At 52.8% G+C, this 14,319-nt stretch overlaps 1 protein-coding gene across 1 annotated transcript; it reads right to left on the reverse strand.

Annotated features, from left to right (window-relative positions):
* Positions 1–2,243: 2,243 nt before the first annotated feature.
* LOC132574669 (riboflavin transporter 2-like) lies at positions 2,244–6,183 on the reverse strand. The gene is made up of 3 exons (XM_060242904.1): positions 5,204–6,183; positions 2,655–2,778; positions 2,244–2,456 (listed from the first exon to the last, which is right to left on the reverse strand). The coding sequence occupies exons 1-3, from the start codon at positions 6,169–6,171 to the stop codon at positions 2,244–2,246; spliced, it is 1,305 nt and encodes a 434-aa protein (XP_060098887.1). The 5' UTR covers positions 6,172–6,183.
* Between the last annotated feature and the right edge of the window lie 8,136 nt (positions 6,184–14,319).

Below are 14,319 nucleotides of genomic sequence, written 5' to 3' on the forward strand. Positions count from 1 at the left end.
TTGCACCTGCTGGAAGGGCCTTGGGTCAGCCAGAGCTCTCTTATCTGGGAGAACCGGGTTTGATTCCCCACATCTCCACTTGCAGCTGCTGGAATGGGTCAGCCATAGCTCTATCTGGGAGAACTGGGTTTGATTCCCCACTCCCCCACTTGCAGCTGCTGGAATGGCCTTGGGTCAGCCATAACTCTGGCAGAGGTTGTCCTTGAAAAGGCAGCTGCTGTAAGAGCCCTCTCAGCCCCACCCACCCCGCAGGGTGTCTGTTGTGGGGGAGGAAGGTAAAGGAGATTTGAAGCCGCTCTGAGACTCCTTCGGGTAGTGAAGGGCAGGGTATAAATCCAATCTCCCCCTCTTCCTTTGCTGCAACGCTGGAGCCCCCTGGTGCCGTGTCCTGGCATTGAAGGGGTGTGTGAGCCCATTCATTTCCCCCCAGGAGTCCCGTTCATTTGTTCCAATGGCTGCAGGACTCCCCAGAACCATCCGACCCTCCCAGCTGGCGCTTCTGGCTGTACCGCTGTGTGCTGTTAAAGCCAAGCCAAAACCAAGCCAAGACATTCAAGAAGAAATAGCACTTCAATACATTTATTTGTTTTTTTAAAAAAGGAAATGGCTCTGTGCCGGTCTTTTTCTGCCTTTTTTGCCCCATCCACGGCACTCCCTGGTTCTCAAAGGGGGCTCCAAGTGGTCTCACACAACGAGAGGTCACAAAGAGGGGGGCCAGAGGAGGGGCCAAGGCAGCACCCCCCAGGAAGAATGGAGCTTCCCTGGGCAGCTGACGGTGATCATGGGATCCCCCCCTCCCCGCTGTGAACCAAAGCCTGGGGGAAGGCACATGCCCCCCAAGCTCCTTGGAGCAAGTGGCAGGGGAATGGGGGTGGGTTCCCCCTCCAGAACTGAGGGGGCAGCTCAGAAGAGGCCCTGCTTGTGGAAGGCACCAGTCCCGAGTCTGAACCTGGGAGGGGGTGCACGCAGCAGGGCCCTCCAGAGGGTTTTTTCCAGTGGGGGGGGCAAGTCTCCTGAGAGGGTCACCAAGATCCCTGCAGTCATTGAAGCAAGACAACCCAGAAGACAGGAGCCTTCCTTCCCCATGGGGTGTGCTGCCCTGCCCTCTGTTTTGCCTGAGGAAGGGGAGATGTCTTTGTGTGTCCGGGGGAGGGGGGCAAAGCGAAATGTGTCCTGTCTCTTGGTTTTGTATTTGATTCTGATCTTGTATTTTAATCTCTTCCTTTTTTTCTGATGGCAAACTATAATGGATGTCATAATCTCCTGAGAAACCATGCCCTCTATTTCAGGGGTGGCCAACGGTAGCTCTCCAGATGTTTTTTTGCCTACAACTCCCATCAGCCCCAGCCAGCATGGCCAATGATTGGGGCTGATGGGGGTTGTAGGCAAAAAACATCTGGAGAGCTACCCTTGGCCACCCCTGCTATTTAAACTAACAAAGCCAGAATGTTACCTAGATTTATGGCCCTTCGCACCTACAACAGCAGTCTGCTTTTTTATCACCCTCCAGTGTTGTTTCAGCCCTGCTTTGTCCTAACACTAACAAACACAGATCCCTATTTGTGATCCTTTTAATCTGCTAAAAACATTCCCATGATTCTACGTACCAACTCACATATATTAAGAATCGTTGCTTGCCATTCCCCTTTTGTCTGATGAAGTCTGCTTAAGAGCATACGAAAGCTTACGTTCTGAATAAAACTTAGTTGGTCTTAAAGGTGAAACTTGTCTCCTGCTTTGTTCGGGCTGCCTACTGGGATGTGTCTTGTCTCTGTAATGAACGGCCTCTCAGGGCAGTGGTCTGCCCCAGGTCCTGGGGTCTCTGGACGTACAGGAGGCAGTCTTGCTCAAGCTCCTGCCCGAGTGGCCGGGGGCCAACAGAGGACGGAGTGCGTGCAAAGGAGACCTGCCCAGCAGCATCTGTCAGCCAGTGGGGGGGCGAGGGGTCAGAGGTCTCCTGGGATTGTAGGGGAGCTACAGAGATCAGATCCCCTGGAGAAAAAGGCTGGAGGCTGCCTGCCCCCGCCTCTCCGCGGCATTAACCCCTGCCGAGACCCCCTCCCCTGCTCAGGCTCCAGGAATCCCCAGCGAAGAGTTGGCAGCCTTGGAGCCTGTCCATGCAAACCGCAGCTCCCATCCTGAGGCCGAGGTGAGGAGCAGTTCCTGGCGGGGGAGTCGTCTGGCCTGGGCCTCCTTCCTCGAGGGGCTTCGCGGGCCCCGCCCCTCTCTCCGTGCCCCCCAGTTCAGCTGGGGCAGGTGCTGTGGCAAGGCTCCCCCTCGCGGAAGAGGCGGTAGAGGTTGACGGCGGGGAAGATGGCCAAGGCGCCCCCCATGGAGCCGGCCTGCACCACCGCTCCGCACCACACCAGGGCCCGGCGCCCCTCCTCCCGCAGCAGCAGCCCCACCATCAGCTTGACGTAGGAAAGGGTACCCACGAAGAGCACCCAGCACACCACCTGCCCAGGGACAGAGAGAGAGAGAGAGTCAGGCCGCCTCCCCAGCCCTCCTGTGCGCAGTGGGGAGGGGGGCCAGCCCAGCGCAGACAGAAGGCGGGGGGGGGGAGATGAGGGCATGCGGGAGGGGAGCCCCCTCCTCTGGGATTGGGAGGCCCTGGCACCACCTCCCCCCCTCCCCCTGGGCCTGGGGGTGCTTACAATGAGGATGGCCCCGGAGGGCAGGTGCAGCAAGGGTGGGCAGGGGCTGAGCACCGCCATGGCCATGATGTAGAAGGCTAGGAGGGATCCGACCGCCGTGAGGCTCCCCATCAGCACCAGAGACCTGGGAGAAAGGGCCAGCGGTCACCAAGCCTGCCCTCCTGCTCTGGGGGGGGGGGCCCCTGGGCAGTGGGGCCGATCCCAAGGAGCCCTCCCCCAGCACCCCTTCCTCTTCGGGCCTCTTCCTCCCCCCAGCAAGATCTGCCCACAAGGGAGAGGTTGGGGGAGGTTTCAGGGGAGCCAAGGAGAGGCATTCAGCACATGCTCAGGGACCCTCTTGCTTCCTGTCTTCCAGGGCTCAATCCCGGCAATAAACCTCAAGCTCTCCATGAAATTGACTCTCAGGCTGCCAACCTCCTGGTGGGATGGAGGAAAAAAGCCCACCCAGCTCCGTGTACGTTCGGCTTACAACCACTTAATATAAGTGGAATGTTCTTCAATAAAGTCAATTTCACCACTCTTATATTGCACTTCTTGTTTATATGTAGGCACAAAACCAAAAGCCATGAAAAAAGGTGTGGAATATTGCAGATTTCTATATATTCACACCAAATACATTTTCTTTCTCAGGCTGCTTAGGAAAGAAGCTTCCGCAGCCGCTTAAAGCTGTCGCACAGCGCAACAGGATCCATCAATTTTTATTTTTCCTGTTTCGCTTTTTTGCTTTATCACCCACAGAAGCTTATTCAGTTATCACACAATGTTTCTCATATTCAGTGCTCTACTCTCATTCTTTGAATGGTGATTTGAAAAAGAATGAGAGGAGAGCATTGGATAGAAGAGAAACATTGTGTGATAATTGAATAAGCTTCTGCGGGTGATAAAGCAAAAAAGTGAAACAGGAAAAATAAAAATTGATGGATTCTGTTGCCCTGCGCTACAGCTTTAAGAACATAAGAACACAAGAGGAGCCATGTTGGATCAGGCCAATGGCCCCTCCAGTCCAACACTCTGTGTCACATAAGAACATAAAGAAAAGCCCTGTTGGATCAGGCCAATGGCCCCTCCAGTCCAACACTCTGTGTCACATAAGAACATAAGAGAAGCCATGTTGGAACAGGCCAATGGGCCATCCAGTCCAACACTCTTGGTCACATAAGAACATAAGAGAAGCCCTGTTGGATCAGGCCAGTGGCCCCTCCAGTCCAACACTCTGTGTCACACAGTGGACAATATATGTGTGTGTGTATACACACACACACACACACATATATACACTGTGGCTAATAGCTACTGATGGACCTCTACTCCATATTTTTATCCAATCCCCTCTTGAAGCTGGCTATGCTTGTAGTTGCCACCACCTCCTGTGGCAGTGAATTCTACATGTTAATCACCCTTTGGGTCAAGAAGGACTTCCTTTTATTTGTTTTAACCTGACTGCTCAGCAATTTCATTGAATGCCCACGAGTTCTTGTATTGTGAGAAAGGGAGAAAAGTACTTCTTTCTCTACTTTCTCCATCCCATGCATAATCTTGTAAACCTCTATCATGTCACCCCGCAGTCGACGTTTCTCCAAGCTAAAGAGCCCAAGCGTTTCAACCTTTCTTCATAGGGAAAGTGCTCCAGCCCTTCAGTCATTCTAGTTGCCCTTCTCTGGACTTCTTCCAATGCTATAATATCCTTTTTGAGGTGCGGTGACCAGAACTGCACACAGTACTCCAAAGGAGACCGCACCATCGATTTATACAGGGGCATTATGATACTGGCTGATTTGTTTCCAATTCCCTTCCTAATAATTCCCAGCATGGCCTTTTTTATTGCAATCGCACGCTGTCTTGACAGTGAGCTTTAAGTGGCTGCGGAAGCATCTTTCGTAAGCAGCCTGAGAAAGAAAATGTATTTGGTGTGAATATATAGAAATTTGCAATATTCCACACTTTTTTAAGGGCATTTGGTTTTGTGCCTACATAATAAACAAGAAGCGCAATATAAGAGTGGTGAAATTGACTTTTTTGAAGAACATTCCAGATATATTAAGTGGTTGTAAGCCGAACATATACGGAGCCGGCTGGGCTTTTCCCTTCCATTCTATCTATCCTTGTGACTCTTTTCTGGTGGGTGAACCTCCTGCTGCAGCCGGAGTGAGAAGCGGAGCTCAACTCCCCCGCAGGGAAAGGGCTGCTTTGAAGGCGGGGCAGGGGGCGGGGCTCTAAGGCATCACACCATGTGGAGGCCCCTCCCCTTCCTGGGCTCCACCCCCAAAGTCTTCAAGGGCATCCCTGGAATCGAGGAGCTCAGCCCTTCTCAGCAACGAGAATCCTGTGAATTTAGGGGGAGGGGGTTGTGGGTTTCCTGCACTGTGCAGGGGGCTGGACTAGATGACCCCGGAGGTCCCTTCCCACTCGAGGATTCTGTGATTCTGATTCTCTGCCCCTTCCTTGGCTTTGACTTGGAACTGCTCTGTTGTGTGACCGCCCCCTCCGAGGGGCCAGCCGGGGGGGCAGGTTGCCCTAGCATGGGGCCTCACCCCCCCTTGCCCCCTCACCTGTTGGGCAGGAAGATGCCCAGGAAGCAAGCCAGAGGGTTGGCCAGGGCGGCCAGCGTGGCCGAGAGATGGTAGGCGAAGTCCCCGTAAGGGAGGCAGGAGTAGGACTGGATGGCGGGCATCGTGCCGTTGGTGAGGGCGTTGACCCAGGCCAGCACGCCGAAGACGTAGAGCCTCCAGGCCCAGGAGCGGCGGCAGCTGGCATCACAGCAGGCGCCCTGGGGTGCAGCACCTTCTTCCACCGTGAGGTGCCCGTCGCCCCCCTGTAGCCGCACCTGGTGCTTCTCCTGGGCCCGCTCCTGCCTGGCTGCCGGCAGGTGGCTGAGGAGGAGGAAGGCAGCCAGGCTGGCGCCCATCATCCCACTGAGGAAGAGGAAGAAGGTGCGCACCGAGAAGCGCGGGGCCTGGTACTCCACCTGCAGAGGCCAGGCGGTGACATTGCCCGCCTCCTGGCTGCTGCTGCCGTTGAGGCACTGGGCCACGCCCACCCCCTGCCCCAGTGCCACCAGCCCCGGCAGCAGGCCGCTCAGCCCCTCTCCCACAAAGTAGCTGGGGAGGAAGGCGGGGCGCAGGCGCCGCATGTAGGGCAAGAAGGTGACCGAGGAGGTGCAGTCCACCAGGGCCAGGCCGAAGAGCAGCGCCAGGAGGGCCACGCTGCGGGGGGAGCCGCCCACCAGGCTGCGCTCCCCCCAGAGGAAGGCCAGCAGGAGGCAGGCCAGGCAGCCCAGGCCCAGGAGGGCGTTGATGAGGCCCACCTCGGGCAGCCGGCCGGGCAGGAAGCGATGCGCCAGGGTGACCAGCAGGGGGCCCACGTTGGCCAGCTGGATGACCACGGTGAGGTAGGAGGGCAGGAGCCAGCCCTCGGGCACACTGGGCACCAGCAGAGGCAGCTCCACCCACATGCCGTTGATGGCCACCCAGGAGCCTGTCCCCAGCAGGCAGACCAGGAGGTGGACGCTCAAGCCCATGGCTCCAGGCTCCGGGGGAGAGCAAGGGATCCCTCGCTGCAGCCTGCTGGGAAAGAGAGACAGCAGCCTGGGCTGGTTGGAAACCGGCGCTTTGAGGGTGGGCCCTTAATGGGCCGGGCTTCCAGACCCTCTGGACTTACCTCTTGGGGCCAGCCCCTCCTTGCTGCCTCTTGCTGGACTTTATGCACAGCTCCAGACAGCTCTCTGACCCTTCGGGTGCTCCGATCTTGCGTCACCCTCTCAGGTTTCTGTTTGGAGACCCTTGAAGATGGAGCCACAAGACAGCCTGTTGAATGCTGGTGCTGGAGCGGGGGGAGGCAGAGCAGAGTCTCCGGGTTACATCTCCACTGGGCACAACCATTTCCCTCCCTCCCTCTGGGGCCAGCACAAACCAGTCCCTGTGGAATCTCATGAGCAGGGGGAATGGGTTACAGCAGGGATGTCAAAAGTGTGCCCCATGGGCCACATCAGACTCCCCAAAAGAGCTCCTATCAGGCCTGTGAGCAACTCACTGTCGTTTGATTCCTTCTGCCTCTCTTGCTTCCTTCTGTCTCACAGCTTGCTTTGCCAGGCTTGCTCAATCAAGCTACAGAGCAGAGCCTTTGTTTTCTCCATTGGCTGTCAAGCGGAAGAAGAAGAAGAAGAAAAAGATGATATTGGATTTATGTCCCGCCCTATACTCTGAATCTCAGAGCGGTCACAATCTCCCCTACCTTATCACCACAACATACACCCTGTGAGGTGGGTGGGGCTAAGAGAGCTCTCACAGCAGCTGTCCTTTCAAGGACAACCTCTGCCAGAGCTATGGCTGCCCCAAGGCCATTCCAGCAGGTGCAAGTGGAGGAGTGGGGAATCAAACCCGGTTCTCCCAGATAAGAGTCCATGCACCTAACCACTACACCAAACTGTCTCTCTACACCAAACTGTCTCTCTGAAGCAATGTGTACAAAAGTTTGCAATGCCCAGCCATTACATGTCTTCCTCTGGATCTTACGCTCAAAACACTGACCCTGAGATTTCTGTCACGAATGTCAAGAAATCAAAAGTAAGTTTGCAACTTGCAGGTACACACCTGAACGGCATACTCAAGGCTGCTACAGGACAGACACCGTCTCCAGATTCTGATGCAATAATTCAGAGCAGGAGGTGTCAGGTTTCAGTGAAATAAACAAGATATTGCAAGAGGGCTCATCTTTTAAGCATGTCTTATTTTCAGTTGTTTTTTTTTAAATCTTTGTGTTTGTCTGTGTGCTTTATAAAGCTTACATCTTCGCTACCTGGCATTATATTTTATGACCCACGTGGCCCGGCCCGACGACATCTCATTCATGTCAGGCCCAGCTCTCATAACAAATGAGTTCGACACCATGTTGGATTAGGATCAGGGAGACCCAGGTTCGAATCCTTTCTCTGCCACGGCAGCTTGCTGGGTGACCTTGGGCCAGTCACACACTCTCATCCAGATCTACCCCACAGGGTTGTTGTGAAGATAAAACAGAGGAGAGGAGAAGGCGGGTTGCAGCCATTAGGGTTCCACCCACTGGGGAGGAAGGTACGGCTACAAAGGAGGTGTGTAAATAAACATTTCTCTTTATTTTCTGCTGTGACACCAAACAACTACATCATGGTCATAAGCCTGAAAACCACACCAGCCCCCTGCCTGGTCCAACCCTTGTACACTACAGCAGACCCATTCCTGCCCCCCTCCAGCTCCTCTACTTAATCAGACCTGGGGCAGCCCAAAGACAAACACCATCTTCCTACTGCAGGGCACACAGGAAAAGGAAAGGAAAGGTCCCCTGTGCAAGCACCAGTCGTTTCCGACTCTGGGGTGATGTTGCTTTCATAACGTTTTCACGGCAGACTTTTTACGGGGTGGTTTGCCATTGCCTTCCCCAGTCATCTACACTTCCCCCCCCCACAGCAAGCTGGGGACTCATTTTACTGACCTCGGAAGGATGGAAGGCTGAGTCAACCTTGAACCAGCTACCTGAACCCAGCTTCCGCCAGGATCGAACTCAGGCCGTGAGCAGAGCTTAGGACTGCAGTACTGCAGCTTTAACACTCTGTGCCACGGGTGCCCACAGACACAGACACAAACACACAAAAGCCCCTTGTGGAGGCAACAGCAAGCCTAAGCAGAAAGCCTTCCCCTCCCCTCCTCTCCCCAGCCGGCCGAGGAGAAGGGCTGCCAGAGAAGGTGGGCATCCTGGCACGTCAGTCCTCGGCACACTTGAGGAGTGGAACCCGGGAGATGCCCCCCCCCCGCTCTGCCCTTCAGTAGTTCGTAGCTGGAAAAGAGGGGGGAGTACGGGGGGGGGGGGTGTAGCTCAGTGACACTGCCCAAACTCCCCTGCCCCAAATTGTATACGGGCAGGGTTGCCAATCCCCAGTAGTTGGCAGGGGATCCTCCCCCTACTTCAGGGTCATCAAAAAGGGGGGGGGGGAGGGAAAAGTCTGCTGAGCACTCCATGATTCCTTACAGAGCCCAATTCCCATAGGGTATAATAGAGAACTGATCTGTGGGTATCTGGGGCTCTGGGGGGAGGGGGTTGTTTTTTCAGGAAAAGGCACCAATTTCCAGCACAGCACCCGGTGCCACTCCTCAAAACACCCTCCAAGTTTCAAAAGGATTGGGCCAGGGGGTCCAATTCTATGAGCCCCCCAATGAAGGTGCCCCTATCCTTCGTTATTTCCAGTGGAGGGAAGGCATTTCAAAGGGGGGTGCGGTCCCTTTCAATGCGATGGCCAGAGCTCCCTTTGGAGTTCAATTGTGCTTGTCACAACCTTGCTCCTGGCTTCGCCCCCAAAGTCTCCTGGCTCCACCCCCAAAGTCCCCAGATATTTCATGAATTGGCTGGGGCAACCCCGTATAGGTGGGAAGACTCTTCTCCTCCCCACGGGCAGGCCTGCCTCCTTCCCTCTGCTGCCCCCAGCCTGGCTCTTGCTTCAGCAGCAGCCTCTCCTGCAAAAGGTGCCCCCCCCTTACCAGAGCAACAGTCAGCCCCCAAGTCCTCTCAACGAAGAAGATGATATTGGATTTATATCCCGCCCTCCACTCCAAAGAGTCTCAGAGCGGCTCACAATCCCCTTTCCCTTCCTCCCCCACAACAGACACCCTGTGAGGTAGATGAAGATATTGGATTTATATCCCGCCCTCCACTCCAAAGAGTCTCAGAACGGCTCACAATCTCCTTTCCCTTCCTCCCCCCCAACAGACACCCTGTGAGGTAGATGAAGATATTGGATTTATATCCCGCCCTCCACTCCAAAGAGTCTCATAGCGGCTCACAATCCCCTTTCCCTTCCTCCCCCACAACAGACACCTTGTGAGGTGGGTGGGGCTGAGAGAGCTCTGACAGAAGCTGCCCTTTCAAGGACAACTGCTGTGAGAGCTATGGCTGACACAAGGCCATCCCAGCAGATGCAAGTGGAGATGTGGGGGAATCAAACCTGGTTCTCCCAGATAAGAGTCCGCACATTTAACCACTACACCAACTTACAATCTCCTTTCCCTTCCTCCCCCACAACAGACACCCTGTGAGGTGGGTGAGGCTGAGAGAGAACTCTCCCAGAAGCTGCCTTTTCAAGGACAGCTCTGCCAGAGCTATGGCTGACCCAAGGCCATTGCAGCAGGTGCAAGTGGAGGAGTGGGGAATCAAGCCCAGTTCTCCCAGATATGAGTCTGCACACTTAACCACTACACCAAACTGGCTCTCTTTAGAAGAAGAGATTTGGATTTATATCCCACCCTATACTCTGAATCTCAGAGCGGCTCACAATCTCCTTTCTCTTCCTCCCCACAACAGACACCCCGTGAGGTGGGCGGGACTGAGAGGGCTCTCCCAGCAGCTGCCCTTTAAAGGACAACCTCTGTGAAAGCTCTGGCTGACCCAAGGCCATTCCAGCAGCTGCAAGTGGGGGTGTGGGGAATCAAACCCAGTTCTCCCAGATAAGAGTCCGCACACTTCACCGCTACACCAAACTGGTTCTCCAGCTCAAAGGCCAGTGAATCCACCTCGGAGATTCCCGAGAGAGTCCGGGGGAGGGGGAGACGGAGACACCCTCTGGGCCTGCCAGCTCTTTGCCCAAGCCCTCTTCCCAAAGGCCAACGGGGGCCTGAGATGGACCCAGGGGCGATACCGCCTGCCTTTCTTCCCCCCTCCCTGGCCAGCAGGGCCCCCCCCCCCGGGCTGCCCACAGCCTCCCTGGTCCTCCTCTACCTTGTGCAGCAAAGGGCCGGCCTGACTCCTGGGGCTGCTGCTGCTGCTGAGCTGAGCGGAGGCAGGAAGCCCAGGAGAGACCAGCCTTCCCTCTCCTCCCCTCCTCTGCTGGCTGCAGAAGGCGCCCTCCCCTCCCCGCCCAGTTCCCCGAAGGGCGTGGCCCCAGGCAGGGAGGGAGGGAGGGTGTGGGGGTTAGGAAGGTGGGCTGATGTGCCAGCAAAGGGACTTCTTCCTTTTATTAGAGAGGGAGAAAACCCTGGGGGAAAATGCGCAGGGGAGACCTTGCCAACTCTCCAGGAGACAATGCATTTCTCCACACGCCCCTCCGGGGGTCTGGCCCATTTTGGCAGGGCCCAGGCTTTGGGGCGAGGGGGAGAGAAAGGGCACATTTTGCCACCTCAGGGGAGAGACGGGCTGGACTGGATGCCAACGCCTGAGGTGGTCTTGGTTTTGCAACAGCTCCCATTTCCACCTCACTTCAATATAATGGTGACTCTCTTCGAATCACAGAATCCTAGAGTTGGGAGGGACCTCCAGGGTCATCTAGTCCAACTTCCGCACAATGCAGGAAACTCACCAACCCCTCCCCCTAAATTCACAGGAGCTGCATTGCTGTCAGATGGCCATCTAGCCTCTGTTGAAGAACCTCCAAGGAAGGAAAATCATAGAATCCTCAAGTGGGAAGGGATGTCTAGGGTCGTCTAGTCCAATCCCCTGCATGATGCAGGAAACTCACAAACACCTCCTCCTAAATTCACAGGATCTTCATCGCTGTCAGATGGACATGTAGCCTCTGTTGAAAAACCTCCAAGGAAGGAGAGCCCACCACCTCCCCAGGAAGCCTGCTCCACTGAGGAACTGCTTGAATGGTTAGGAAGTTCTTCCTAAGTTTAGCCAAAAACTCTTTTGATTTATTTCAGCCTGTTGGTTCTCGGTCTACCTTCTGGGGCAACAGAAAACAATTCTGTTTCTGCACCATCCTCTGTATAAGGGGTGTTAAACTCATTTGTTATAAGGGCCGGATCTGACATATACGAGACCTTGTTGGGTCGGCCATGCGCTTCATAAATTGTAATGCCACATAGCAAAGGTATAAACTTTATAAAAGACACAAACACAACGGAAGATTTTGTATCTGTCCTATGTGAATGGGGGGGCCTCTCTAGTAAAAGGAAGAAGTCCCTTTGCTGGCTCTTTCCCTCCCTCCCCGGTGTGTGTGTGTGCGTGTGTGTGTGTGTGAAGGGGTGGAGCCTCAGCCAATAGAAGGAAAAGAGGCTTGGCTCAGTAGCTGTGCTATTGAGAGAGCCTGGCAAAGCAAGTTCTCCCTCCTCCCCGAGGGAGGAGCCTCAGCCAATGGAGAAAGTAGAGGCTTTGCTCTGTAGCTCCTGTGTGACTGAGCAAGCCTCACGAAGCAAGCTGTGATGCAGAAGAAAGCAGGAGAGACGGAGAAGGAAGCAGACTTGCTTGTGGGCCTTCTTAAGCATCATCCAGGGAAGAAATCAAGCAAATATACGGGTCTTCTTCAGACAGCAGCTGGGTGAATTCCTGTTAGGGATGTTCTGGGCCAGGCTGGCCAAACTGGCTTGGGAGCCGCATGTAGCTCATTCACATATGTTGTGCGGCTGCCATCTGGTGGTCCTGTGTAAAAGCAAAAAAATATTGGGCAATGCTGTTTGAGATACAGTAATTCAAAAGGTATATGGTAGAACAATTCCACTTAAGCCAGAGTGCTTTTTTATTGAACATAATTTCAGAGGTTAAGGAAAGGAAAATTAAGTATTTATGTATACACATATTAACTGCAGCTAGAATTCGATATGCGAAAAACTGGAAGGCAGAACCACCAAAAGAAGAAGAAGTGATTACGAAGATATTTCAAACGGCAGAAATTGACATCTTGTCGGACTTGTTGAGGGAAGAGAGTAAACAAGATTTACAAGAAGTATGGCAACCATTTTATAAAAGGGCTGCAAACTATAAAATGAAAGTGTGATAGAGAAAGCTGGATAGAGAAATTGCACCTCAAACCAGTGTATGAAAATTACGTTTATCTTAATGTATGATAGAGATTGTGAAAGGAATAATACTTTGAATATGTGTGAAAGACAAGCTGTTAAAAACAAAAAGGAGAAACAAAGATTGGAATGTAATTTTTAACCTCATTATCCCACCCCCCCACCCACCTTCCCTTACCTGAACTTTCCTTTGATGGAAACATAATAAATTGTTAAGCCAGAAAGAAGACCCCACCATCCCATCAGCCAGCAGCTTGGAGAATGCATTCAAGGCTCAAGTTGTTTCCTTTCCATCTCTCCCCCCCCCCTCTATTTGCCTGTCTGCCTTGTGGCTCTCAAACATCTGACATTTATTTGATGTGGCTCTTACGTTAAGCAAGTTTGGTCATCTCTGCTCTAGGCTGATCCCGCATGGAGCAGGGGGTTGCGCGAGATAGCCTCTCTGGCCCCTTCCAACTCTTATCACAACTCAAAATGATTCTGCCTGACTTTGGGGTTGTGATCAGTGCCAAATATAGCTACACAGGATTATTGAAGGCAGACTTAATGAAATATGAATTATATGCACTTAAATGGTCAGAGGGAAAAAAATTGAGTTAAATCTTACAATAACCCCTAAGAAAATATCTAGGTTAGCTGCCTTTTAAAAAAAAAAATTGGGCAGACTAGTAGCTTTCATTCACGGCTAAGAAAGAAGTAAAATTAGAATTTCCCTGGAAAAGGCTGCCTGTCAAGCATGGTAAAATTCCATTGATAATTGATTGTTTTAGGGTCCTCCATAAAGCTGGTCTGTGAAATATCATGGAGGACCAAGGTGTGTTAACTCTGTTATTCTTTCCCCCCTCCCCCTTTTCATCCTATTGCTCGCAAAGTAGAAGTAGAGAGAAACGAAACTAACTTGAGAAAGAGTAATCAGTACCTTCCCATACATTCCTGTTAGGGAGTGTGACACATCTGGGGAAAGCAAGGACAGAGTCCTGATAATGTTATGAGAATGTAGACATTTATGATAGTTTATGTGTGAGAGCGCATCCCTCGCCCCCACCTTTTGGAATCCTTTTGAAGTAAGCCTTAAAAGTATTGTATCGATGTAGCATCACTCTCGAGAATCTGTTACGCTGAAAGTATCGGTCTATCAATAAACGTAGTTTTGTATCAAACTCGACTCGTCATTGAAACCACATGCTTGACACTGCTGTGTAAAATAGAACCTCTTTCTTGCCAGCCGACCAGGATCCTCACTGACGTCTTCCTATTCAGTCAGTCAGTCAGTCAGTCAGTTTATTGCGGCTCTAGGCCAATCAACAACAACAACTCAACAATAACAGTACAACACAACACCAAGCTAAAATCTTCGTCTTCCTATTTATTAAGAACGGTGAGTGAGACAAGAATGTGATTAGCAGATCTCCGCTTAAGTCGCCGAGGAAGATGGATTAGACAAAGCCATTAGAGCAGCCTCTGCCGGTAGCACCACATTTCCTTGAAAGTTAAGTCTATTCCAGATCTAATTTTTGTAGCCCACACGTACCAATGTTAAAGCAGACAAGGACAACTTTGACAAGAACCTTCATGAAGACGGAAATATTTCTTCCTAATCATATTTGAACACCGGCATTAGAGAGCTAAACTATGTATTAACCTATTCCACAGGGACACCTCACCCAGATCAAGAGATGTATTCTGGTGTCCCAAGTTTCCTAGGCAGGTGCAGGCCAATTCAGAGGGAAGCCATGGCACATGGAGAGAGAGCTTAGATACTCCTTCCTGTGCTGTTCTGGTTGTGACACAAAATATCCCCAGGGAGCTGCTATTTGCCCTGCTGGGGAAGTGTGGGGCCTCCATCAAGACGACGACTCCTTGGAGCTGTTTCTGGCTGGGAAAACAGCATGGGGGTGGTGTCTACTATG

Source organism: Heteronotia binoei, chromosome 7 (assembly GCF_032191835.1).
Source record: "Heteronotia binoei isolate CCM8104 ecotype False Entrance Well chromosome 7, APGP_CSIRO_Hbin_v1, whole genome shotgun sequence".
Lineage (NCBI taxonomy): Eukaryota > Metazoa > Chordata > Lepidosauria > Squamata > Gekkonidae > Heteronotia > Heteronotia binoei.

Excerpts from the sequence above, each read along its gene's own strand:
- LOC132574669 (XM_060242904.1), bottom strand. The coding sequence starts at position 6,171 with ATGGGCTTGAGCGTCCACCTCCTGGTCTGCCTGCTGGGGACAGGCTCC. Across the intron at positions 2,779-5,203 it reads GGCATCTTCCTGCCCAACAG|GTCTCTGGTGCTGATGGGGA; the intron begins GTGAGGGGGCAA and ends CCTTTCTCCCAG. Across the intron at positions 2,457-2,654 it reads CCTCCGGGGCCATCCTCATT|GTGGTGTGCTGGGTGCTCTT; the intron begins GTAAGCACCCCC and ends GTCCCTGGGCAG.